We start from the raw sequence: 26,117 nt of genomic DNA on the forward strand, positions 1-26,117 counted from the left end.
GCCCTCGCAAATATATATCTATACACATGAATACAAACAGTACTCTATATATGAATCAGTGAAAAAAACCACCATCGTCAATGTGCTTGGTGCTTTGGCGGAGCACGTGCCTCCGCTCTACACTCTTTTTCTTTCTTTTATCCTTCTCTTTCTCTATACGTTTATCCTCGTTTGTTCGTCCTCGTGCGACCTCCCGTAGCACTGTAACTTTGCGTATATATAGACACAACGACTTTTGTTTTTATACACATAGCTAGCGATCTCCCGCGATCCGAGATGAATGAAATCGGAGAGAAACGCATCAGGTTCAACGCTTTCGTTGGCCGATTCGTCAATCTTTCGTTATTTTTTTTTCTCGACACTTTTTTCATGCGGATCCTTATTATGTGATGAAATTCGAAGATGAGCGGTGCCTGGCGAGCTTAAAAGTACTATCGAGTGAAGATTTTCGTTTGTCACATTTATTATTTTACTTTTTCGTTAATTATCTTATCGAATGTATGAAGAGAAAGGAAATCTGCGCACTGCATAGAACGAAAATCCTCATGATTCATATTCTCAACGTGTCTACTCGAACTGGGAAATACCTTTCGATGACTAAGTCGTGACGCCATCTACTGCGGTATTGTTGTCAACTCACCAGATTTCTGGTGGCGGCAAGTCGGATAATGTGCCAATACGTACGCAACGTCACGGATCGACACTGTCGTCAACCGTTTCTAACAATGCCAAGTTTTTCCTGTCATTATACACGCGGGTGTCCTTGAGTCGGATAGCGAAACTTTTCACAATCGCTTGTAGAGCATTCTCGAAGAACATTTTTGATGCGTGCTCAAAGAGGGCGAATATTTTTCAATAATGCGAAAGTCGACAAGTTTTCTTCCAAGTAAGATTTAGGGCGGGTTGTTCCAACTTCTAGGCAGCTTATCTGGCGGGTAAAAGCATTGGTCAGATAGGCTTACCTAGAAGTTGGAACAACCCGCCCTTGGTCGTGAAATCTCTTCGAATTCACGTGACTCTTGCCTCTCTATAAGTCACGTGATTCATGAATCGGAGGTTATAAGGGAATTCGAAATCCCAGTTACGTGTGCATCAGTAACGAAGCTCGAACTCTTCTTTCTCATTGTTTTTTCTTTTTTTTTTTTTATTACTGGTCAACTTTCGATATTCCGTAATTTGGGATAATTGCGAACAACTTCATTGGGGGCAATTGAAGATTTTCAGCGCAACTCCGCATCGATGGGGGGTAAACGCCGTAACGGAAATAATTTTTAGGTTATGTGCGTGTATTCGAATCGTTTGCAAGTACCCCCCAGCTTGTTCGGGTTCCCGCCAGAGGCTCTCAGAATTAGCCTAAAGGATCGGAGTGAACATGGAATTGGCACAATTCGTTTTTTATTGAATATTTAACCATTGTTTTTCCTTTCGTCGAAAAATGCACGAGATGTGGTAAGCAAAGTGTGAGGTGACGAAATACACTGAGAATTGATTTTTTTTTTAACCTAACATTCGAACGGGTTCGCGAGCAGTTGACCAACGTAAACTGGGCATTTCCGAGATGTGTTTACCTACATCGCGTTGTGTGATTCTCGCGATCGAATGGATTCGCTTTGCGCGTGTGATGAATCTGTCATTTCGTCTATATTCCGTGCGTTCCAAGTGTTCAGCAAATTCCGAGAAAATATCGAGCAAGTATTTCCGAAATTTCTACCATCCTGACAGCTCGGGCAAGAGCTGTCGCCGATCATTGTTACAAGCAGTGTCTGCAAATAGAAGAAAGATTAAAAAATCATTACGATCCTACCTGAAGACGAATCGAGAGTTTTGCTGATTTGTGGAAACAATGGAACACGTGTTGCCGGCCTATCGACGCGCTCGACAAAACAGATAAGAATTTTATGAATGGGAATAGTAGCGGATTCCTTCTCACTGTACTATATATTTGTCTCTTTCTCTCGAGAACGAGACAGAGACGCGGGAGGGAGCGTGAAAAGAGACAGAGGAAGAGAGAGAGAGAGAAAAAGATGAAGCAAGTTAGCGAGTAGCGTATCGGGGTGGGGTAGGACGAATAAGTGCGTATGCGGCCACGTGCGCCGACGGCTTACGTGAATGGACGTGAAATTAATTGCCTGACCATCGGAGTCGTTCGGAACACATACACGTATGCATACACATGTGGACATATAAATACGGGGGGAAACTTGTATAGTGCGCCAGCGCGCGCGATCCCGTGAGAAGTGCATCGGGGATGCAACGTCTCGTTCGTTGGCATTCACGGACAGGACCACCGCCGAGAATTATAGAGATATACGCGGCAAAGTTGGAAAAGCCACGTGGATACGAACGAACAAGTGCACATTTCTCCGCGGTGTTTACGTTTCGCCATGAATTCTCAATCAACGCTTTTGACAGCCAGCGCTCGTCGTAGCGAAATCTTCAAACACTCTTACTTTAACGTGCGCCATTTTCTGTCGCTTCCAATTTTCACCATGACCGTTCGAACGTCGATCGATTACGCAGCTCATCGCGCTCCCTACATTTATATCGATTTTTTAATATCAGCTCTCCTCTATTCATAATGAAAAATCAATAAAAACCTGACAAATCACTTTTCGCCATTAATTTTGCGACGGGCTTGAACCCACGAAATGTCAAATTCTCTCTCGGCTGACAGCTATTCACAGGAGTGCCATTCCAATGACACACATTAATTGTTGTCTCCGTCTTATCTCGGTGACCTCTCACAAGTCAAAGTGTAAACCGCTCTATGTACGCATATGCATATGCGTTCGGTGTTGGATAAGGCGAGGGCGCCAGGAAGCGTAATTACGTGGAGGAGAAGTCCAAAAAATACCCTGGAATCATTGAATATTTGTGTCCGTAATGTCAACTCGACAGGAAACGTTGAAAACTGTTTTTTTTTCGAGAATTTTCACCGGATGTCAATAATGGAAGGGAAATTATTTCTTTTCGTGTCTGAATTTTTTGTCGGAAAAAACGAGGCGCACGCAACAATGGACTGAACGAGGAGGAAAAAAATGGCTAAGAGCTTCGCATACACGGAGGGAACAATTCAAAAGAACCGAGCGTTTTCCCCCTCTCCTTAAAATTTCATCATTTTTCGAGATTTATTGTTGCACGAGTTTTTGACTTTGAACTGTGAATCCCGGCGAAGGTACGCTACACGCAGAGCCGAGATGGCCACACATTTTGAACAAAGGAAAAAGAAACCGAGTGCGAAACCGTGAAAGGCTTCGAGCAGAGAAGCCACGAGCTCGAGGATGCGGTTCTCGTGGTTTCCTCCGGCAAAGGGGACGATTTTATAGATATATATCATCGACGGAGTCGCGGTAGCTACGCTAATGAACACAGTGGGGCCTTCGTCACGGGTTTTGTACTCGTTTATTCTCTGCTCGCACTGCTCACGTATAAAAACGAGTCTTACGTCATTGCCGCGTGATCATGCGGATTTGGCCTTTCGTTCTTTCGCTCGGACGGTCCGAGACCTCTTGCGGTCGAATTTTCAAGCTCTGTTCGAAAGCCTTGTTCAAGCTTCATTCAAACTTTTTCGTAAGTGGATTACTATTCGACTGAGATCCAGTGGCGACATTCTCTTATTTATTTTATAGTAAAATGATTTTCGAAAAGTCATTTGAATGTAATTTTAAAGCAGTGAAGAATTCGTAACGTCGATCACTCAGTTTACAATTTTCTGTTTTACCGACTGTTGAATACTGTGGACGAGGGCAGCACTAGTCGAGGAAACTTTTCGAGGCGGAACCCATATAAATTTCTCTGTTACTCGCTCAAGATCAGCGGTCGTGTGTGACCCCAAGGATAATTCTGTTCAATTGAGTGTCGGTAATAGTTTCGATATTTTTCACGATATTTCGACGATAAATTTCATCTCAGTCGCGAGTTTCCCTGCGGTTCCCGTGATTGATCAAAAAATCGTTGAACATGTCGCATTCCCCGTTTACCGCGACCGAATCCAATACGAAATTTTCATTAAAAGGTCAAAGTCCGCAAGTGCCTTCGAGCAGAATGAATTTCGCCCAATTTTCCACGTTCGTATCATTGAAATAGCACTGACAGGCCAAAAAAGGTTAAGAACAAAAAATATGCAAGAAAAAAAGTAAGAGAGGGAGAGAATTGAAGTCGAATCTCACGGGGAGCGATTTGAGACACAATTGGGTCTCTCGAGGATTCTCCTGCAAGTGCTGGCTCATCGTCAGAGGTCGCGGAACGAATGTTGACTATAATGCCTCTTTCTGCTTATACCTCGCGATTGGGAAACCTCGCAAATTCACGGAGCATAAATGAGGCTTTTTTCATATGATCCAATAAAAACGTTCAATGCGAATTGCATTTGAAAAATCGTAAATGTGATTCGAAAACATTCTTCCGATTATGTTTTCCTACATTATCGTATTATGTTATCTATTCGGTCGAGGACAAATTAACTAAACATCATCGTAAGCTTCCAATCAAAATACGTCCAAAAGTTGACGTTTTTTGTCATTTCATTCGTCGGGCGTAGGCGGAAGCGGACACGTCCTGGCTCGGTAAATCACGCTCCGCAGGAAACGGATACGAGGCTTATTCATGAATTCGCGGTGTAAGTACACACACGTTACAATATCCGTGACTGTAACTACACAATGACTACAAATGAAAATTGTCATGTGAGTTTGCCATTATTGTCTGATGGCCTGCAGAAAAAAAATGTATGTTCCATTTTTCTGTTAGGGTTTATACGTGAGCAGCCCAATAGACATTATTTTGCTAACCTCATTTTTCGTGCACACGGGTTATATTTCACATCGAAATGTGTGTCACATTTAATAAGGTTTCAACAATTCCTTCGTGAAAATTCGAAACGTTTACATAATTATATTGTCATATGCATCCGTGCATTTCTCAGCCTGTCACTTTTATTTCAACTGATTTTTTTCGGAAGCGAAGTATTAAAAAAAATATCACACGCGTCGAATCCTTCGAATATGCAAAATTTCGTTTTTTCGCAATCACAAAAATGTTTGTTGCGAAGAGAGCCTTGGAGACGACGAAAAAATGGCGTTTCGAAGAAACTGGGTGCCGGACCTAGCGGTTTGGTTAGGATGACACACAGAGGCGCTTTGTCGTAACAGGCTTCACGACTCCGCAACTTCGACATTATTTCGAAAGTAATCTCATTTTCTACATGACCGAACCGATCAAAATTGTTTTTGCTGGAACTGACGCTGATACGCCGTAAACACAGCGGAACACTGTACTTTCTTTTTCTTTAAAAGCGTGATTCGAGGATAATTCCGTTATTACTATTTCGTCACCTGCTTTCTCTCTCGCACTCTCGCAGCCTCTTAATTTCGTTCTTTGAAAACAATACTTGGGATAATGCTTTTTGTCTGTTTATAATTGTCTTTTTCTGTTTATTTTCAACCTCGTGTCCATGTCTAGGACAAAAAACTTTGAAATCTTTTGGTCATAGATTAAAGAGAGATAAGACACGTATCTTGTTCACAGCTTCGAATTTACATACCAAGTTTCATTGTACGTGACGACGTGAGTCTTTTCATCGTTGGATTCATGCAGAGCTCTCAGTTGCACAAATTGTTGCACAAAAGTAATTTAATTTCCGTTTATATTAGCGTTTATCCTCTCAGTGTATCACTGTAAATATATCATATATATACGTATACGCATAAAACCCTTGTACCTTATTCTTTGCTTCCTAATGCAGTATTCGTGAACGCGGAAGCCGTAACGTGTCACAGCGGATTCCGCGTGCCCTCTAAGATCGAAAAGAAAAACTAATTAAGAACGAAAAATTAAAATACTTGAATTTTATATTTTATACGTCCAAAAATGAGAAATTAATGCGCGATGGAAATGCGCGTGCCCCTTAACGTCATCTTTTAACCCGCTTACGCACGAATAGGCAGTCGTTCTCGAATAATACAATAACCCAGATAAACAACGCGCGTGTTAGCGGGAATAATGTTGCGTAATAGTTTTTATGCGCAAATCCAAATGAGCGTACAAGCGTTTTACACCTTAATTGCTCGATTCAACTTTTCCCCGTACAACACGTAAATGCTGGATTTAATTGCCCCTCTTTTTATCTCGATGCTCTGCAAGCATAACCAATAAAAATGATGGCCGTTCATTTGATATTCATTACGCGATATACATTTTCCATTTTTTTAGTTTAAAAATCAAGAAAAGTCAAGAAAATTGAGAAAAAAACGCTTCTTTTTTCGAACACTGGAGACTTATTTGTCAAAATGTCATGCGGCGTGTCTGAATTTAGGGCTTTTGCGATAAGTAAATCATTCCTATTGTCATCCGATTCGTCGAATATGTACGAAAGAATTTGTACGATAAACTGCGAAGATGGTTCGACGAACGTAAAATTGAGAATCTCACCAGACGAAATAGCGAAGAGGAGAAAGAGGGGCCGTGGGGTCATTGACGGTGTCGCGCGTACGAGAGTAAAATACCTCTGGTTCATTTTTTCTTTTTTTTTTTTAATTTTTTATTTCGATGGTTACTGCGCATGTTCCACACCTACGCAAAATGAAGGAAATGAACTCAAAGAAATTCAATCACGAGGCTTAGAGCGAACTCTATTGGATTCTCTCTACAGCTCAATTATAATCTCGCGAAAAAATAATATTAAAGAAGGCATAAAGGAAGCTTTTTAGAAAATAAATAGTGATAAAAAGGAATTAGAAGAATCGTCTTATGGGGGAAATGAAATCGCGGTGGCACGACGAAGAAAAACGAGACGAGACGGGGAGCGCCCTCTGTGCTGCGGCGCAGACGTGGCTGCGCACGAGACGAGCAGCTTTGGCGAAGGTGGTCGAGTATTTCGTGGAGGGGGGTGGTGGAAGAACAAACGGAAAGAAGAAGAAGAGAGCGAGAAGGACGAAAAAAATTACTAGTAGAAGAGACGACCGTGTGGAGTGTGATGCCTGATAAGATAAAGCGATCCTCGTGCATCGGGAATTTAACGTGAGATTAATAGAGAGGGGATTCGAATTTATACAACATTCGCAGCTAAATAAAATAAATAATAAAAACAGAAACGAGTTCTAGCGTTGCTTGCGCGTGTTTCATTCGGTGTACCATCTAATCACACAACTTTGACATTTCGTATCTCGCATCTTCAAAATCCGCGACAATAAGCGTTTGAGCTCGTAGAATAAAATAAATGCTGGTTGTACAAATCAGGAATTGAGAAACGCGAAGGAACAAAACAAAAGAAATGTGTCTCAACGCGTGTTGCTGAGAGGAGTCCAAAAAGGAAAGAATATTTTTTTCAAGCGTGGTATACAAAGTGTGCGGTGCTATAACGTGTGGGAGAAGAGAAAGAGAAAAAGCCGAGAAACGTGTGCGTGCGTGTTTATCGTGTTGTGTATTTGTGTGCGCGCGCGCGTTGTCGAGCTAACTGGGACGTTGGGAAAAAAAGTGACAAAACCCGAGAAAACTCGAGAATCTCGGGTGCGTGGACGTATAAAGCGAAATCTCAGTGTCCCATAATTTCTTTATCTGGGGAAATTTTATTTTCTAAATTACTTTACCATCTTTAAAATAACGTCACGTATTTTTTTTGTTTTACGAGCACTTTCGAAGCCTCGATCGTCTCTCCTTGGCTAGTTCCGTGTTTAGCAAAATTACCGAGTGTGTGTTGCTTTATACATACACCGAATCGTACATATGTATATATGAATGTACTTTGCTTGGGATTGGAAATATATACAAGTTGGATCGAAAAGAATAAATCGGTTTCAACTGTTCGACCAAGTGCCTTGTCTCTGATCGTGTGCGTGCGTCAACACAAGTGTAATCCGACCGTGTAGGCGTAAGATTTCGAGAGTTATTCGTGCAACCGTGTTTATCGGTTAATTGTGCGGCAGACACAATTCGGATTTGTACCATATCGAAGGTGTGCGATTGTTATTTTTCCGAATTATACCGCGCTGTCTGACCAAGAGAGGAAACGAGGGCTGCAGGTTGGTGGGGTGCAGCTATAATATACATATATCTATATATGTAATTATACTTATATATACATATATCGATAAACAGACGTATACGTATATACATATATATATACATACACATTTAGTATCGGGTCGTACCCTTATATATCGCATATATATTCATCGCATTTTCGAGAAGAATGGAAGCTATAGCGAAACATGATTTTAATGCTACGGCTGAGGACGAGCTCAGCTTTCGAAGAAGTCAAATTCTCAAGGTACGTTTTCTCTTTTTATTATTTATCTTGATACATAATTACTCTCGAAGTTCTGATGCCTCAGGCTCGATCGATACGCTACGTGCGTCATCTATCTCTGACGAAGTTTCTTACATACGATCCAATTCGGTCACGTCTCATCTAAAACAGAAACTCCCCCACCTTTCCCACCCTTTTACGCTTCACTACATAGCCTCTGGATTTTCTATACTATTCCTCCCTTGTCTTGTATTTTATACCATCAAAAAGTTATGTATGTCTAAGAATTGAAGCAATTCCTTCATGACTTTTTTTCTGCTACATAGATCCTCAATATGGAGGATGACATGAATTGGTATCGAGCAGAGCTGGAATCAAGGGAAGGCCTCATCCCTAGCAATTATATAGAAATGAGAAATCACGAGTAAGATTTACATTGAGTTCTCTTTTTAATTTAATATTCATACTCGATAGAAAATAAATTAGTTTTCAATGAATCTGTAATTTCATGACGCTGAAGTTTGCAACGTTGGAGTCCAACGAAATGATCTTAAAAAACCGTCTAATAATTCGAGTAATTCTCCAATTTCATTTCCTGTCGAATTCGCAATTCGTAGTTTTTCAATCTGCACTGATACTTCGTGAAGTAAAAAATTGGTGAATTACAAATGTTTTTTTTGTTCATTTCGTTGGACTCCAACGTTGCAAACTTCAGGGTCGTGAAATTTCAACTATTCTTGTTTTCCCTCTGCAGCTGGTACTATGGAAGAATAACAAGAGCTGACGCGGAGCGACTACTTTCCAACAAATACGAGGGAGCTTTTCTCATCAGGATCAGCGAAAGTTCTCCTGGAGATTTTTCTCTCTCTGTCAAGTAAGCGTTTATCACACTGCTGACGTTACTTTCTTGTTTGCTCAAGTGTTTTTTCATTTTCTGATTTGAAGAAAATTCAATGAAAAAATAATTTTTAAAATGAAAATTTTTTGTTCGACCATTCTTTGAGTAACACATTCTCCCTGCTAATATCTCTGCGGTAATACTAATTGAAGAAATACAATTCAAAGCATAACCCATTAAATTTTCATGCAATGAGTCGGTTTGTCTAACCATGGCACTTTTGTTTTTCTATCAACTTTCTTTGATGGATTATTTTCAACGAATTTTTTTGGACGAATTTTTCTTAGATCCATTTCCTATCCATCGACACTTTTATTGACTCACCAAAATTGCGATTGAAAACTTTTTATTCCTCATAGATGTTCCGACGGAGTGCAACATTTCAAAGTACTGCGTGACGCACAAGGCAAATTTTTCCTCTGGGTGGTCAAATTCAGTAGTCTCAATGAACTGGTAGAGTACCATCGGACTGCTTCTGTCTCCCGTTCTCAAGACGTCAAACTTCGTGATATGGTCCCCGAAGAGGTGCTTATTTATTTCTCATTTTTACCTATACTTTTCATAATATCCCGACTATTTATTGTCTTTACATAACGAATTGAGATTGCTTAACATGAGAGGAGTGTTGTGGAATTAGAACTCTGAATTCATATCTGATTTTGCAACTTTCAATCTGTCGAACGAGATCCAATGAACTGCAGTTTGGATTTGGGCTGTAAATCGTTATCATATTGACAAAGGAGCTTGCCAGTTCGTGAACCTCTCAGGTTTTAATAACAAAAAAAAAGTATAGATATTTAATTTCATAAAAATAGTATTGTATCTGGTGGAGGATCAAGAAATCGACAAAAACTTCATTACTCAAATGCTCATTCGGCATGCAAATTTGTTCCAGTTATGAGGAACCCACCGCTAAGATTAATACTCTACAAACTTTGAGACTGACATAGTTTTTTAGTTGCCTGCCATTGTGTTAGTTTCAGTGTGTAGCACATGGATTTCGAGAAATATGAGAGAATTAGGGCTTTCTGGTCTTCAACAAAATAGTACACAACTCCAAAGTATACAATTTGTTCAAAAGAAATTTCCTCGAAATTTAAATTAGTTTTCGATGAACCCAAGGGAAGGAGGGTCCATCTATGATTAGTGGTATAAGTTGCAGATGAAGATGTACGGAGTACGTATGGAGAAACGTGGCGTGATGTGGAAAAGAAGGAAACGTAGAAAAACTAGATAATTTTCTTGCACCACGTTTTTATATTTATCGTCAATTGTGCGCACGTATCACTGGCCAAGCAACATCTGACCTTGGATCATGGCTCAGTAATTCAATCTGATAGCTCGATGATATAACACCCGTAGAGATTAGTGATTGTGGTTGTTACGTGACTCGGAAGGATGAAGTTAATTGTCGGAGATGGTCAGACTATTGGGAGAACTGCATTTTTCTGTTCAATTTACGTTCTCTGCGTTTATTTTTACGAGCGAAACGAATTATGGGTGCTGAAAGTTTCAGCGGTCCTAAAGTCTTCGGTCGTACTACTTTCATAAACACTTCTTTTGAAAGAAGAGAAAAACAAAATCCTCGTATGACGCTGAAGTTTTCAACGTTGGAGTCCAACGAAATGATCGGAAAAAACTCTCCAATAATTCCAGTAATTCTCCTATTTTGTTTCCTGCCAAATTTGCGATTCGTTGTTTTTCACAAGCTGCACCCAACGATTCGTGAAATAAAAAATTGGTCAGTTTCAAACGTTTTTTTCGTTCATTTCGTTGGACTCCAACGTTGGAAACTTCAGCTTCGTAATCCTCGTTAGGTTGAGTTTCAAGCTACCTGTATGATTTCACGCTCGTTAATTCTCACAACGTTGTATCGATTGAGCATTTTATTGTTAATTGGTTGAGCAGTGTCTGGTGCAAGCCCTGTACGACTTTGCGCCTCAAGAGCCTGGCGAATTGGAGTTCCGAAGAGGCGATGTAATCACCGTTACCGATCGCACGGATCAGCATTGGTGGCACGGTGAAATTGGCAACAGACGAGGACTCTTCCCATCGACCTACGTGACGCCTTATCACTCCTAGGTAAGTAGGACTCAACAATTATTTCAAATATCTTGAATTCGTGTAGAATCCAAAGATCAAATGTATTTTAGAGAAAAACATATTCTTTTCAAAAGACTCTAGTTTGCTAAATTGTCGTTTTATTTCAGATATTTTCGAGTGCAATCACGATGGATAGCCAATCCGACGTTATCCAGTAACTATCACAAAAATCGATAAATACACGTTCGCAAATGTTATTGACGAGAAGTTGGCATCGCTGCCGGGTGATGAACGATCGAGAGACCGACCCTTGGATGAAATTAGTTGTTTTATTTGCGGATATTATGACGGAAAACGAATCAAGGTGTGAGAAAATCCGAAATGAAAAAAAAAAAAATGGAAACACAGAAAACAAAAAAAACGGGAGAGGATCGGAGCTTCCGGATTACCGTTCGACAGCTCCGGTGCCTCTTGCCTCAATCAATTCTGCCAATCAAGGTTTGTTTTTCTCAGTGATACGGAGCTCTTGATTGTTAAACTAGAGAAAAGTTTATCCTCCGGATTTGAATCTCCGAGTGCACACGCGTGCGTACACAAAAACACACGCGCGCGCGCGCACGCACAAAGGCCCGCTCGTCGTCTAGGGTCGATATAAATATTAGTGAGTAAGAGAGTGTCGCGAATTGAGAGCTTTCAAATATGCATACCAATATACATATATCTTATATGTATATATACCTGTGTGTATATATAATACATGGCCTGGACAATTTTCACTTTATCGAGTGACGAAGACGCAGATTATTCTATAGGCAGAGTAGATTTCAAAGCTTTTCTCGCTTCTTGCAATGAATCATAGAAAGTCGCGATGCGAGAGTTTCGTATGGTACGAAAAGGCGCGATTTATTTATGTGTATGTATAAATATACATATACGTATATACGAGTGAAGTAAATATATGTGATATTTATATATACATACAAATAAACTTGTATGTAAATATTAACGAAAACGCGATCATCAGTTTTAATCGAACAGCAATTTCTGTCTGGTTCCTAATTTACCGAGTCTACGCCGTTTTTCTTTTTTTTTTTTTCATTTTTTTTTTTTGTTATTTCTCTGTTTTTGTCTGTCCGTCTGTCTCTCTCTCTCTCTCTCTCTCCTGCTATGGTGTTAGAAAAATGAAAATTCAACCGTTATATCGAGCCTTTCCTCGCGTACCGTGGTGTCCAAGCTTCTAATCTGTACAGTCAAATATTTTCGACTCTGTGACATGCCAATATTAAAATTACAACGTAAATTTTGTACTTTTGTATCCGCGAGGAGAAAAGAAAACATGAAAAACACTTAACAGGAGGATAATTGAATGGAAAGAAACATAATAACAAATCGATAAATATATATACATTAATATCTAAAAAAATCGTGAGACGTTATAGTTTCGTAGTGAGAATAACCAGTATCGGAGCTTGCGCGCGCTCTACGAAATGTGCCAGGGGATATATAGTGATTTACTTCGTGAATGTATCGAATGTGTGTATGAAAAATTGAAAAAATAATACGCAGACGAAAAGAAAAAAAATCAAAAAAACGCGTACAATTGTAATGAAATGATTGAAAATTGTTTAATGATAAAATATATTGGTAATTCACGAGAACATTTCAATTACACAAATCAATTGTCGTGCTTCTTCTTCCTTTGAAACGTGAAACATTTATGTTTTGGAATGTTGTCTGGCCATATTAAAGCATTAATGCATTTATCCTTTTAATCGATTTAGCAAATGGAAATGGCTTTTACTTTGTATCTTTATCTCAATGATTTCACTTCGATCATGAGTAAAATTTCCATTACGACAAAGGCCTAGTAAGTCACTCGCACGAATTGCAAACGAAATAACGAGATATATATTTATATATACATTTTTACATGTATATATACGCATAAATACACATATATAAACACAATTATACATCTATTCAGCTACGAAAAAAAAAAATAAATGAATTAGGTATTGAACGACGATAAACTTTTCAGCATGAACTGCAACGAAGAAAAGTTTTCTTGTAATGTTTTGCAATTGACGAAACATTGATGCTTTTTCGATGAGATATTCGTTCCTCTCGATTTTGTTCATCACACCTGTAATTCTGCAATATCCATCACCTTTTTTTTAGTTTAGAATGAACATGGTGTTTGTATATGCTTGAAACAAAGTTCTTACGCATGACCGTATGTAACAAAGGCAGAGAGAACAGCCGTTTTATTAACATCCCTTGCTACATTTTAATGATTTATGAACAAATATTTTAATTCCTTTTTCGATTGAACCAATACTGTGTTGAGAAATTCATTTGCTGTATTCGTTGAAGTTGGTAACTTCATCCGATCTTGGAGGAGGAATTTATTAACATCTTTTAACAGCGACGATAAAGGATTTCGTGTTCGATCTCCATGCGATTTGGAATTACCACATTTGGTATCTTTCTTCAACAATAGTCGCTTTACATTCATGTCTCTGTTATAATGTTGAAAGGAAAACGATATAAAATGTCAGAAGGTTCATCATTTTGTGGCATTCACGCGTTGAATATTGACCACAATAACTGTGTATTTGTGTTGGATAAAGAAAAAAAAGCCCTTCGAAATTATCAAGCCCCCCACGCTCATACTCGTTTCTTTGTAAACACTGAGATCCTAGTGTTACTGTGTAATTATTATTATTATTATTATTATTATTATTATTATTATTGCGTCATGTTACATTTTATTAATATCAATATATATATTACATTAATCATCCATGCGCATGCCTTTCTTTTTTGAGCCCAAAAATACACTGCGTTATGTTCAATTCGGAGAATGTGGAAAAAAAAAACAATGGCCGAGGAATGAATTATCAATCTCAATCAGCACACACGAATCCATAAAATTTATTATAAGCTTTGATCGATATATCATTACGCAATGGTGTACTTAACTACTGGCTTCAAAGAATGCTAAAAGGAAGAAATATACATGAAACTGAACAAAAAAATGACATTTGTCGTAATCATGCTATCAAATTATGGAAATATATATTTGATGCTATTCGTACTTACATACAACTTTAACATACATTTTACTTTTCAAACTAGAAAGCGTCGAACTTCTAATATTGCCAAAAAAGAAAGCTGTACACAAAAAAAATGAACCGAAAAAAGGGAGAGAGAGATAGAACGAGAAAGAATTAATTGATTGGACTCCAGCAACAATCTCAGCACTGACTTTATACACCGATGAGACGGTCTCTGATTTTGACAAAAAATGTACAGTATATATCTATACGTCGTAATAAAATGAGTCAAATGGAAAAATCAACGATACCCGTATAAATAGCAACAAATATTGGATAGCGATTTTTCTTTTACAACAATGTCCGAATTACTATAAATTGAACAAAATATACACTGTTGTTGCTAAATACGTGCTGTCGTTGATAAGAATGTGTCATTGTGTTACGAATAAGCGCAACTACTATTCCGGAGAATAATCACTTCTGTAGATGTTTTCTGGGTAAAAATGATGTTTAGCAACTTATCGTTCTGGTGTACAATATTTACTATCGATTTACATGGAAAATGTATTGCGGAATACAATGAACGTAGAAATAAATTGCCATTTTTAACCGTTAAAAATATACTATAATCCGAGTTTGACGAGATTTGGGGAATGTTCCAGAGCGTTTGAAGCTGTCATATTTTTTTTAATTATCTAAAAATTTATGCATAAATTGATTCGAATTTTTTCAATGATTGAAAGTAATCATGGAATCAAATAAGTGTGCATTTCACATATATCGGAAATCGCATCTACTTTATCAACCGTTGCTAAGTTTTCACTATAGAGTTTTTATTTTGAATCACGGAGTATACAGGCCTTCGTCGTGCGTTCTCATGGCCGACTTCCTTTCCACATTGGAAGTCTCCTAAGTGGCATCGTACAACGTGAGTTTCAATGCTTTTTCATATTTTCCGTTGTTTTATCGTAATACTTGTGATCGTTTGATATTTCGACATGAAATATTGAAACCTCAGTTTTCGTTGTAATCGTAGTATAGCCATTCGTAAGCACAGTTAGGATAATTATCGCCGAAAAATTTTACTCCACACGTGGCCGGTCGAAATTAAAAAAATTATACCCGTTCATTCTGGCGACCCGCGTCATTAATTTTTCCATTGCATCCGTTTTTACACATTCTTCATTTTTATTATTTTCCATTTATTCCAAAGTTCAAAGATTTCTTTACCTTTTGGTTAAATTCACGGTTTTTCTGGTAGCATATTTTTCTTTATTATTAGGAACCTAAAAATTTTCCTGTAGCATGTCAATATATTTTACAGGTTGATTCGTAATTTAACCACAACGTTAAAATGTCGGGAGGATTAGATGCGTTGGCCCTCAAGGAGGAGGATGTTACAAAAATGTTAGCTGCCTGCACACATCTTGGCAGTGAAAATGTCAATTTTCAAATGGAACAATACATCTACAAGTGTCGTGTAGATGGTGAGTTGAATCATCAATAATTTCTATGAAAATTGATTGAAGCTTCTGTTGTCAAAGCACCCAATTTTCAAATTAATTTTCTTTAAAGGCCATTTTTTTGTCATGCAGGTGCCGGAGTGAGTGTAATCAATCTCCGTCGTACCTGGGAGAAGCTTCTCTTGGCAGCTCGAGCCATTGTTGCAATTGAACACCCCAGCGAAGTCTTTGTCATCAGTTGCCGGCCTCATGGCCAGCGAGCTGTGCTCAAATTTGCGGCTCATACCGGTGCAACCCCTATCGCCGGTCGTTTCACTCCTGGAGCGTTCACCAATCAGATTCAGGTGAGAATCGATCCCTGTTACAAAATCGTTTTTGCAAAGAATTTTTGGGATCTCTACATAAATTTATGATATCTTTATCAAAATCAAAAGTAAATTTAGATGTGAGGGGAATTTTTGTTTAGAAATTCTGTTCTAGGAATGTCTTGAAACATGATTTGAACATAATAGTTTTAGAAAATATAGAGCATGTTGTGAAATGGTAAAATAAACTATGCTAAACTTTAAGTCTATGATTGATTGTCGATTGTTATGATAAAAATAAATTTTATGTTTATTCCAACAAGTTTTGCGTAAAACTTTGATAGACTATTCATGTCGGTATGGCAATTCACTCATAGTGGAAATATTGCAACGACTGTTGAATTTCTTATTAAATTTTTCAGATATCAATGAAAATTTGCAGTTTCTTTGGATGATGACAGATTACATCCTGAATCAATATTTGTTGATTATCATGGCTTAATCTTTTCTGACATGCGAATATTGTAAAACTCGAACGAATAACCCTAACGATAGAACATTAATGGAGTATCGGTGAATTATTCCAGGCTGCTTTTCGCGAACCTCGTCTTCTGATTGTAACTGATCCGGCTTCCGACCACCAACCGATCACCGAAGCGAGCTACGTCAACATTCCAGTAATTGCTTTCTGCAATACTGACTCGCCGCTTCGTTTCGTCGACATTGCGATTCCGTGCAACACGAAGAGTCTTCACAGTATTGGACTCATGTGGTGGCTTCTCGCCCGAGAAGTTCTCCGTCTCCGTGGTACAATCGCCCGTGAAACTAAGTGGGACGTCGTTGTTGATCTCTTCTTCTACAGGGATCCCGAAGAGGTATGCGTCGATTGCTATTTTTCGTTCGAATTACATAGTGAACAACAGCATTGTATTTTCTATCGTAAAACGAAGTAATATTCTATCTCAAACGGAATAATAACAAGGATAATCTATTTTCATACTGTGTCATGATGATTCAATCTATGTCCGGAAAATAAAAAATGTCGGCACATAAGGCTTAATCTTTTCTGATAAAAGTGTCAAAGTCAAGCGGCTGATTAGACGAATATTGTCCCCCAAAATAAGCACATTTTGTCGACTGTTTTCTCCTTTAGGCTGAGAAAGAAGAACAAGCGGCAAAGGAAATCGCTCCGCCACCAAAGGACTTCACCAGTGCCGCCGAGCCGACAACGGCCGTTGAAACCAACTGGGCAACCGAGGTTGAAACTGCTGGAGCACCCACGGCCGAAGTTGTTGCCGAGCAAAGCGCACCTTTGCTCGCGTCCATGGATCACTCAGGCATGCCTCACACCGTTGTGCCACCCCACGAGGCCGATTGGGCATCGCAGGTACCGGAAGAATGGTCAGCAACACCCGCAGCACCAGCAGCTCAGAGCTGGGGCGCACCGGCCAGCGACAAATGGACGTAACTTATTTTCTCCTTGAAGCCCACGCGACGCGCCACTTTGTACTAATGTTGTAATAAAGTGAACGACAGACAAAAAAGCTATTCTACATTTTTTATGTCCATCAGAGTTGAAATTTTCGACAATTTCGAAAAGAAAATGCGAACGATGAGAACCAGGTTTTTTACAGATTCGAACTTTTTCGAAAATTAAGCTTTTTATTAAATCACAATAAGACGTTAAAAATACGAATTTTTATATTTTAATGGGTTTACAAAGAAATTCTTCCGTGTACTTTGAATCGATAGACGCAGGTATAATTTGAATTGCCCCAGTTGGACAAGATCTCCAAAATTACTATTTTTATTGGTCTCTCCGTGAACTTTTCGTCCTGCAGGCAAAACAATCCGTTAAGAGGATGGATCAGTCGGTAACCTCGCTTGGAATTTTCGAAATCGAAATTCTTTGACACAGTTTGATCGATTAAAAAAAGGCTCTGTCAGCCTACGCGGAGCGATAGCAAAGATCGACTGACAGAGCCTTTTTTAATCGGTCAAACTGTATCAAAGAATTTCGATTTCGAAATTTGCAACTATCTCTCTCGCACTCATGGTTGCGATATGCCGACTGATTAATTCTCTTAAAGCAAAGGTTTGGATTAATGTAGTTTATTTTTCAGCATATCCTATCGATTTTTTTACATAGTTCCCCTCCACCCTGAATTTGAATTATATAATTTGCAGAGTATTTGACATACCGTTATGTGAAAGATTTGCGAGGATGAACCGTATTGATTGTACATAAATGTTTGAGTACTTATGGATTCTCCAGGAATTAGAGCCTACGGAAAATTTGAATTTTTATTAATAACATTGAAAATAATTATTCGTTTACGTTTTAAAACCTTACCGTGACTCGGAATTCCCTGGGCGCAGAATCAATTTTTCCGGTTAATGAAGCCGTCACAGGGATGTGTTCAAGAGCTACTTGCTCGATAAACGCCGCGTGAGCCAATTCGATTTTAATGTTTCCACGATCGCCACGAAATGCCCAACACTCGCCAGCTTCGCTCCAAGGTTGAATTACTTTTCTTGGTGTTAGATGATTTGGCTTACACAGAGGAATACCGAACAGTGACAGATACATTTTCGACTCGTAAAACGACTCGGTATTCGGCGTTTCCAGAACCGAACCTCCGGCCGCCTCGGATGCGAAATCCGCTAGTTCCTCATCTGTTGAATGGATATTGCATAACCACGATAAATGCAGACTGATCAGAGAAATGGCAATACACGTCTGACAGTAATCAGAAAATTTTCGGTATCTTTAAACATACACAATTATTTTGTTAATCTTTTTACACGTCAATGGGAATAATTTTGTGAAATACTAAGGATCGATAGACTCGAATCCTCGAACGATTTTTTTATTGAGTAAAAAAAGAAATATTTGGCTATGAGTATACTTGTACTCGTTACTTTTCACTCAATTATATTGAATTACATGCAGTGTGTTTACCTTTAAATTGATCGCGAATGTGTATTGCACGGAGTTGTGAGTTCTGCAAATTTCAATATCATTGCAGTTTTAAATTGATTAAGTAATCAATATAAATGATCTCTGATATAATTATTATTATGTTTAATAAATCGAGAGAAAATCATTGTTGACCATTCTCCGAAAGGCCATTTCCAAACTCAGTGCTTTGGTCTTCAAATGCTTGAGTTCTTGTTCGACTTTAGAAGCCTCGTGTATCTTGGATGCATCGGTTATTCCAATTACATTGGGCGATTTCATTCCTCCGCGAATAGAAGCATCGTCGTCGTAAGTAGTTAATCGTAAACGCAATTGGGGCAGAGCGTAAATCGATAATATTCCTAAAACTCGTGTTATCGTGTTCCGATTTAATTCAATCGTTCAAAAGTATCAGTTCTGCTGTATACGGGACTGCACTGGAAAAGTATAACTGTGAAAATATTCATTTACCCACTACGAAGATGATCAAAACGGTTATTTCAAACATAACGTTCAAAAATTGTCCAATTTTCTTAGTCGATCGTCTAACGTTTACCAGTATCCACAAATCAAAGCTCATCAGAGCAAGAATAACGCTTCGCAAATCTAAAACTGTCAAAAATATCCGTAATATTGTACTTGAGCATGTGTGTACGAAAAAATGATGAAAATAATTGATTTGTGCTCACCCGCCATCGTTTAATTTTTCAGACATACGAACTTTGCATATTCTAGCTTCTTATTTCTAGCTTGTTTGTATCTGATTTTCAAATCGTTCAACGCTTTTCTATTCTCATGTCAAATTCTGAAGAGCAATCATACTGACAAGGACAAGCCAAGCGTTATAAAATCTTCACTTATTATATTTCAAACTTTAATCAAAAACCGATAGTGGCGCCATTCTTGAGTAACGGTAGAATGTTCTATAGATGACGTTACCGCAAAAAAAAACAATAACAATCCCCTTGTGACGTCACATAGTTTGGAGGAAAAAATGTTATTTGGATGTCTCGATGTTATTATGTTCAGAAATTTCACGCAGAATCTCGTTCTTAAGTATTTTTGCGCCTTAGTTTCCCACTTGAGTGCCCGGCGTGAATTTCAGTTATATATACTTTAAAAATGGACGATAGCGCGCGGCAAGTACGAGATATTTTTGTCCCACGGTTTTATTATTATTTTCTGATGTTCTTTATATGTAGAACGAAAATTACTGAATAAATTGAATTCTTCTAGTTGGAGGAAAAGGAAGCACTTATTGCCATATATGGTGATGATTTCCGGGTAGAAGATTATTTAAGTCGATCGTACAGTGTTAGCATTTTCGACAGCGGCAACGATTACGTGACATTGTATTTAACTCTACCTGTTGATTATCCGTCCAAATTGCCACCTCAGTATGATATATCTGCACCTCATCTTCAGCATTCAAAAAAAATTCGTCTCTACAAACTCTTGGACGAGGTATACTCGTACGTTTATATTTATTCTTTACACGTGCGATATATGTAAAGCATTAGCAACCATAGAGAGGTAAAATGACCATAAAAACTTGTGTCAAGTTTTCTTCAAAAAAATTATGAAACTAAAATTTGAAAAACACAAAAAAACAATAAACTTCCAGTGGGATGTACATTTTTTTAAAAACAACTCTATCTTTTTTGTGATGAAATGTCTATATAAGCATTGGCAAATCTAGAGTAACTATATTGCGTTGAGATTTCTGTTTCCTGATTTATATATATCAAAGGAAAGTTGCTCAGAAAAGAATATTTTAATTATATATCCAATTATGAAACTTATCACTCTGTCAGCAATCAAAATTTAACAAAGCTCTCCTTGCTGATTTTGTGAGGGAGAAAGGATAATTTTAAACTTTCAATATTTAAATTTGTTTTCTATCAGGCTCACTAATAAATAATTATGAAAATTGTATTTTCTTAATTTCTAAATGATTTTAAAAGTATAACTCTGTCAGCTTGCATCAATTATGTTTTCTTTCTGCAGTTCATTTGTCGGTGAAACAGTGATATACCAATGGATAGAAAAAATAAGAGATGAACTGCATTTCTTTCGATCATCGGAACAAAAAGATGACGAGCAATGCTCAGAACCAAATGAGTCATCTGATAAAATGGCTCTTACGTCTGAATGCATAGAAAATTGTCCAACCATTTATCATGGAGAAGTTATTGTAGATAGGAAGAGCTCGTTTCAAGGTCATGCGGCCTCAGTGTCTTCCGTCGAGCAAGTCAAGTAGCCGCTTAACTATTTTACATCAAGGCTTGAGTAATTTATTGACGTTTGTATAAGAATCTTTGTCAATCCTGAGTATATTTTTTCTATTTTGCAGACAAGTACTGAGCTCTCTGCTCGGATATAGAAAAATTGAGCAAGCCACTCACAATATTTACGCTTATAGAATATTTCGTGAAGACACAAAATCGCTCATTCACGATTGTGACGATGATGGCGAGTCTCAAGCCGGTGGAAGGTTGTTACATTTGCTGGAGGTGATTTCTACAAAGATTTTCAGTACTCATTTTTTTCGGTATTTCCGCTTGTTTTTACACATCGAACTGGACTATAAAATTCAAGGGTTCAGCTCCATTAACATGGAAATAGAAGAACATACTGACTCAATTATTATTATTATTATTGCAATTATATATCGAATTATTATTATATTTCAAAGATCGTTGACGCAAAAAACGTTTTGATCGTCGTGTCCCGTTGGTACGGTGGAATCCATCTCGGCCCTGACCGCTTTCGCCACATCAACAACGCCGCTCGTCAAGTTCTTGAAAGTTCCGAGTTGATTAAAAAAAACCGTGATCAAAAAAAGTGATGGAAAATGAAAAGATTGCTCTCGACGAGCTTTTCAAGTCAAGATTTTTTTTTGATGTCAAATTTATTTTTTTTCGTAGTAACATTTTATAAATTATGCAACTGTGAAATCGTCGTATATTTTGCTCATCGGTGCACTTAACAGAATCGCTATATTCAAAAGAACATTATATATATAATTATGCGTAACAATACTTTCTTTTTCTATTTACAACGTGTGGCTGGAGAAGATCTTGAAAATATATGCACGGTTACAAGATAAAAAAAACTAAACAGCAAGATTTTAAAAATACATTTTATCGTGCTGTTCTAAAACAAAACACAGTGTTGAAAATCACAATGATAACGCACATGAACATAATTGAGATATAAATGTGAGACTAGCACAAGGTTCGATTTCTTCAAGGAAATTTCTTCAAAAGTTAATTTCCATAGTCGTATTAATATCCGAAAAAATAAAATTAAAAAATTACTTATATCTCATAGGAGAATATTCGTCGATATTGTTATCCTACAAAGTACAAATAATACTTGATCAATTATGCTGAATGATTAATCGGTTCGATACTCACGGTTCATCGTGACATAAAAATACTGTAAATAAAAATACTTGATCGATTATTAATTTTTTTTGAGATTCGATATCTTTTTAGGGAATAGAGGGAACAACGACCCAATCTTCTATTTCTTCGTATCCTGTGTTGATTGAACTCGCGGAAGTAACGAATTCTTTTGAGAGAACTGCAAAAATAAATCATTGCATTGTTTATCAGTTTGATCGTGCAATTTTTATGATTCAGTAAAAAACTTACTGTTGAAATGCCGTTCCAATTCTTGTGGATCGATATCCGTTGTTCGTGCCTGATGAGGATTTCCGATAATATTATTTCTCATGGCTCCAATTTCTGAACTCGCTTTTCTCTGCAACAATCGTTTACTGCATTCACCCAACTCTTGCAATTTTTTCAGTTCTACTCTGTAACTCTCGTCCTCATCAGCAGAATCGTCTTCGGTTTGTTGGCTTTCGTTACTCTCGTCAATTTTCACTTCTTCTATTCTATTATTCGTTGGTACTTCACAGTTCAGATAAGTTATAGAATTCAATGAATTGTTAGCTGCAGCGTTTGATGAGTGAATCTGGCTGTTAGTCATGAATTCTGATAGATCAAAGTTGAGTACATCCGCCAACAATTTTTCCTTGTTTTCGACATCTTTTTGTAAACTCTCAAGATTTCTTTCTGTTCTCAGTATAGAATCGTCGTCGATACTTAAAGTCAGCAACGAGGCATACGTCGTTTTTTCCTCGACATCATTCATCATGGTTTTCTCCACTACCATCGAGCTGTCCTCGTTATTGCCAGTGTTTTTAGGTTTGCCATTATTTTTTACACCTGATTTTTTCGATCTTCTCTCCGGCGTAAAAACAATGTCTTCGAAATCTTGTTGACTGATTTTTTTAAATATCTCCCTTCTGTCGTTACTGGAATTTTCGTTTACGTTCGGTTTTACGTTTGAATCGCTAATGAGCTCCGTGTCGAGATATATCGACACGATTGGTGACACTTCCGTCGCTTCCTCGGCGTGTACGATGTCGTTTGCGTAGATCGCTCCCCCCGAAGGCGAACCTCTGAATATTGAATTTGTAAATTATCTGACATAGGCTTCAACGATGATATTGTTAAATTTATTTTAACTATGGTGACACAGAAAATTAATGAGAACTGTCGATTTTCTTTATCCGTTTCTAACATAGCTTTGAGTCCTTTTGAATCGTTTTGAAATGCCTTTGAACTCTATCTTTTTCCTTATATTCTATTTTCTTACAGAATCGAAAACAAAGCTTAAATTCTCGAAAAGATACAAAAGAAAAACATTGTTTAGTCCACGATTCCCAATTGTTCCGTCGTTTTTGGTAACAATTTTTGGAAATGGTCAGGTTTTTTAATTCGTCATGAGTTCTGACTCACCCCATTGCTTGCATAATATTGCTCGGATTAATCTTGTAAAACGGTATAGCCGGGACGATTGAATTATCCTTGAGTTTCGAGGTCAACCCGAGAATTCCAGCGGTGACGGGTTTGCTCATTTCAGCCAAAGATGCGAGAGGATCCCGGGGTTCTTCGGGTTCGGTACAACTCGCATCCGGATGATAAGCTATCCTTATTATGTTTCTTTCCCCTTCCAGAACAAATATCTCGTCCTTGGTACAAGCAACGTCGATTACCCGGCGCAGGTCCGACACGACGGATGTTATGGCTATCGTTGTGGGATTTACGACGTAAATAATTTGATCACTGTACGTTACGAGTAAATCGTCACAAAACGGTAAAAGTACACCGAACGTTGGTTCCCCACGATTTTTTCGCACACTTTCAGGGGCCGGATTGAGCAATACTACTTCTGTACTGGCGCACCGAACAGCTTCCTTTAAACGATAGAAACTTTTTAGATATCTCAAGTAATTGAAAAGGATTATTATTTTGGCTTTTTTTTTTTTTGCTTAATACACACCTTAAATATAAGAGTCTTTTGAACCGTTCCGTTTTTGTCAGCCTGCCATATTCTTAAACCCGGTCTGCTTGCATAGACCAAAGGTTCCTGCACGTGACCATGTCGACATCCGAAAACGGCACCTAATTTTCCTAGACTGAGCAAAGAAATCATGTGAAAATTAAAGAAAATCCCCCTTCGATTCTTAATTGGGTAATTATGCAGAAGTGAGGCTCCACCCCAAAGCTCATTCATTCATGAAGAATTAAAAAAAAAAAATCAGCTGGATTGTAGGTGGAGCCCCACTTCTGCATAATTACCCTCAATTATATGAATTCAAGGAACATACGTCTTTCTCTCTTTTTGACCAACTTGTGAAACTTTGTTGTTTTGATTACCGTGTACGAGAATCGTACGGTAAAGAGTCGATACCAATAGAAATCCTTGCTGATAACTCAACTGTACAACTGCATATTTTTCATTCAGCAATTCTGAAGATTTTGACAAATGCTGTGGATCATTTAAAACCATAGTTTCAATATAAATTTGTTTTTTTTCTCAATTCAATACACTCGATTCCATGTACTCATCGAGCGAGCAAGGCAATCTTTTTTCTGCACAAAGTAAAAATATATATCAATTTGAAAACTTCGCATACCATGTAAAAATCAATTTCGGTCAGTACAACAGAACCTTCTTGGTCTCCGCTGAACAGTTTCATTCCATTTTTTGACCATTCGACTGTGGTTACAGCGCTTCTATGCAGACCTGTTATGTTGTATCTCTCTACTTGTTTTTTCTGTTTTGGTTTGAGACTGTCTGGTAACGAAGCAGGCAAATCTTTTGGTATTTGGAAGACTGTAACAATACCTTGATCAGTCCCAGCAGCTACCATATAATCTACAGTGGATATCACTTTCAAGCAAGTAATATTCAGATTTGTATTCTGAAAGAAAAATATCGGCCGGTGATAAAATTCATTTAGGGATAGTAAGTTACACAATTTTCCTTCGCTTGCTTACTTCGCATCGAAGTCTCTGAACATGACTTGTTTGCCTGTCAAACCAGTAAATCAAACCACAATTTGTGCCGACTGCCAGAAATTCAGATAACGCGTCAATGCATGTGAAACTTATATCTTGCGTGAATAAACCATTTTGTAATTTTATGGGTATCTGTTGGAGCAAATTAGTCAGCGGGGCCCATTCTCTTAGTGGTCCTCCATCTTCGCTCATCGGTGTTGTCATTGTGAACTGTAAATTGTCACGGTATAGAAATACGGTTACTCGCAAGTCGCGTTCATATTCGTAAATGAATGAAACAATCGGTAGGATAATTTTTTATGCCAAACCTGAAGAAAGGTGTTTCCGGGAAATTTTGGGGCAGAAACTTGTGCAGAAAAAAATGAGTTTTACAATCTAGTATCCAACTTAACGCGGAGATTCAATTGACTTTATCGCATTTTTCGGTTGTAGAATTTGACAGAGCACATTTTTGTATTTTTTTTCAACAGCTCTCGGGCTGTTAAAATACGAATCACACGGTTCAATCGAGTGTTCGCAATGTTCGCAAGGTTGATAACAATTTCTCGAAATTAGGAATCAAACCTGTCATACCATTATCTGACGATAGGTGTCGTCTCAGTATCGCGGTTTGTGTGTCGACCGTCGACCCGTTCGGCATCCATCCGTAAAGTAATTCTTTTTGCAGACGATCTTTATAACCTCTTTGTAAACAACCCATCCGAATGAAATATTTTCCTGAGTAAATCAATGTTCGAATTTCATTTCACATATCTTGAAATACTT

At 38.0% G+C, this 26,117-nt stretch overlaps 5 protein-coding genes and 1 long non-coding RNA gene across 7 annotated transcripts; 3 read left to right on the forward strand and 3 right to left on the reverse strand.

Annotated features, from left to right (window-relative positions):
• Nucleotides 1-4,704: 4,704 nt before the first annotated feature.
• LOC122413700 (uncharacterized) lies at nt 4,705-6,495 on the reverse strand. Its single transcript, XR_006261603.1, has 3 exons — nt 6,430-6,495; nt 5,543-5,794; nt 4,705-5,456 (listed from the first exon to the last, which is right to left on the reverse strand). It is a non-coding gene; the product is annotated as an uncharacterized lncRNA (long non-coding RNA).
• Nucleotides 6,496-6,854: 359 nt separating this feature from the next.
• Nucleotides 6,855-14,864, forward strand: drk (growth factor receptor-bound protein 2 drk). 2 transcript variants are annotated; one of them, XM_043424214.1, is made up of 7 exons: nt 6,855-8,018; nt 8,135-8,266; nt 8,572-8,669; nt 9,000-9,119; nt 9,503-9,668; nt 11,052-11,225; nt 11,354-14,864. In XM_043424214.1, the coding sequence occupies exons 2-6, from the start codon at nt 8,189-8,191 to the stop codon at nt 11,223-11,225; spliced, it is 636 nt and encodes a 211-aa protein (XP_043280149.1). In that variant the 5' UTR covers nt 6,855-8,018; nt 8,135-8,188; the 3' UTR covers nt 11,354-14,864. The 2 variants fall into 2 exon arrangements, with proteins under 2 accessions (XP_043280149.1, XP_043280150.1); XM_043424215.1 differs by having other exon boundaries at nt 6,856-8,018; nt 8,188-8,266.
• A 174-nt stretch (nt 14,865-15,038) lies between these two features.
• sta (stubarista 40S ribosomal protein SA) lies at nt 15,039-17,557 on the forward strand. Its single transcript, XM_043424209.1, has 5 exons — nt 15,039-15,173; nt 15,570-15,732; nt 15,841-16,052; nt 16,601-16,888; nt 17,167-17,557. The coding sequence occupies exons 2-5, from the start codon at nt 15,600-15,602 to the stop codon at nt 17,479-17,481; spliced, it is 948 nt and encodes a 315-aa protein (XP_043280144.1). The 5' UTR covers nt 15,039-15,173; nt 15,570-15,599; the 3' UTR covers nt 17,482-17,557.
• Nucleotides 17,558-17,692: 135 nt separating this feature from the next.
• LOC122413695 (SUN domain-containing protein 3-like) lies at nt 17,693-19,803 on the reverse strand. The gene is made up of 7 exons (XM_043424210.1): nt 19,662-19,803; nt 19,444-19,584; nt 19,129-19,334; nt 18,976-19,018; nt 18,367-18,689; nt 18,215-18,298; nt 17,693-17,848 (listed from the first exon to the last, which is right to left on the reverse strand). The coding sequence occupies exons 1-7, from the start codon at nt 19,666-19,668 to the stop codon at nt 17,729-17,731; spliced, it is 924 nt and encodes a 307-aa protein (XP_043280145.1). The 5' UTR covers nt 19,669-19,803; the 3' UTR covers nt 17,693-17,728.
• Nucleotides 19,804-19,924: 121 nt separating this feature from the next.
• On the forward strand, nt 19,925-22,444 carry LOC122413696 (protein IMPACT-A-like). The gene is made up of 5 exons (XM_043424211.1): nt 19,925-20,115; nt 20,209-20,444; nt 20,980-21,228; nt 21,326-21,485; nt 21,668-22,444. The coding sequence occupies exons 1-5, from the start codon at nt 20,095-20,097 to the stop codon at nt 21,818-21,820; spliced, it is 819 nt and encodes a 272-aa protein (XP_043280146.1). The 5' UTR covers nt 19,925-20,094; the 3' UTR covers nt 21,821-22,444.
• Nucleotides 22,097-25,901, reverse strand: LOC122413691 (WD repeat-containing protein CG11141). The gene is made up of 8 exons (XM_043424206.1): nt 25,661-25,901; nt 25,332-25,562; nt 24,968-25,255; nt 24,659-24,819; nt 24,331-24,466; nt 23,787-24,244; nt 22,632-23,446; nt 22,097-22,560 (listed from the first exon to the last, which is right to left on the reverse strand). The coding sequence occupies exons 2-8, from the start codon at nt 25,554-25,556 to the stop codon at nt 22,469-22,471; spliced, it is 2,175 nt and encodes a 724-aa protein (XP_043280141.1). The 5' UTR covers nt 25,557-25,562; nt 25,661-25,901; the 3' UTR covers nt 22,097-22,468.
• Nucleotides 25,902-26,117: the final 216 nt, after the last annotated feature.

The sequence above is a fragment of the Venturia canescens genome, chromosome 7 (genome assembly GCF_019457755.1).
Source record: "Venturia canescens isolate UGA chromosome 7, ASM1945775v1, whole genome shotgun sequence".
NCBI lineage: Eukaryota > Metazoa > Arthropoda > Insecta > Hymenoptera > Ichneumonidae > Venturia > Venturia canescens.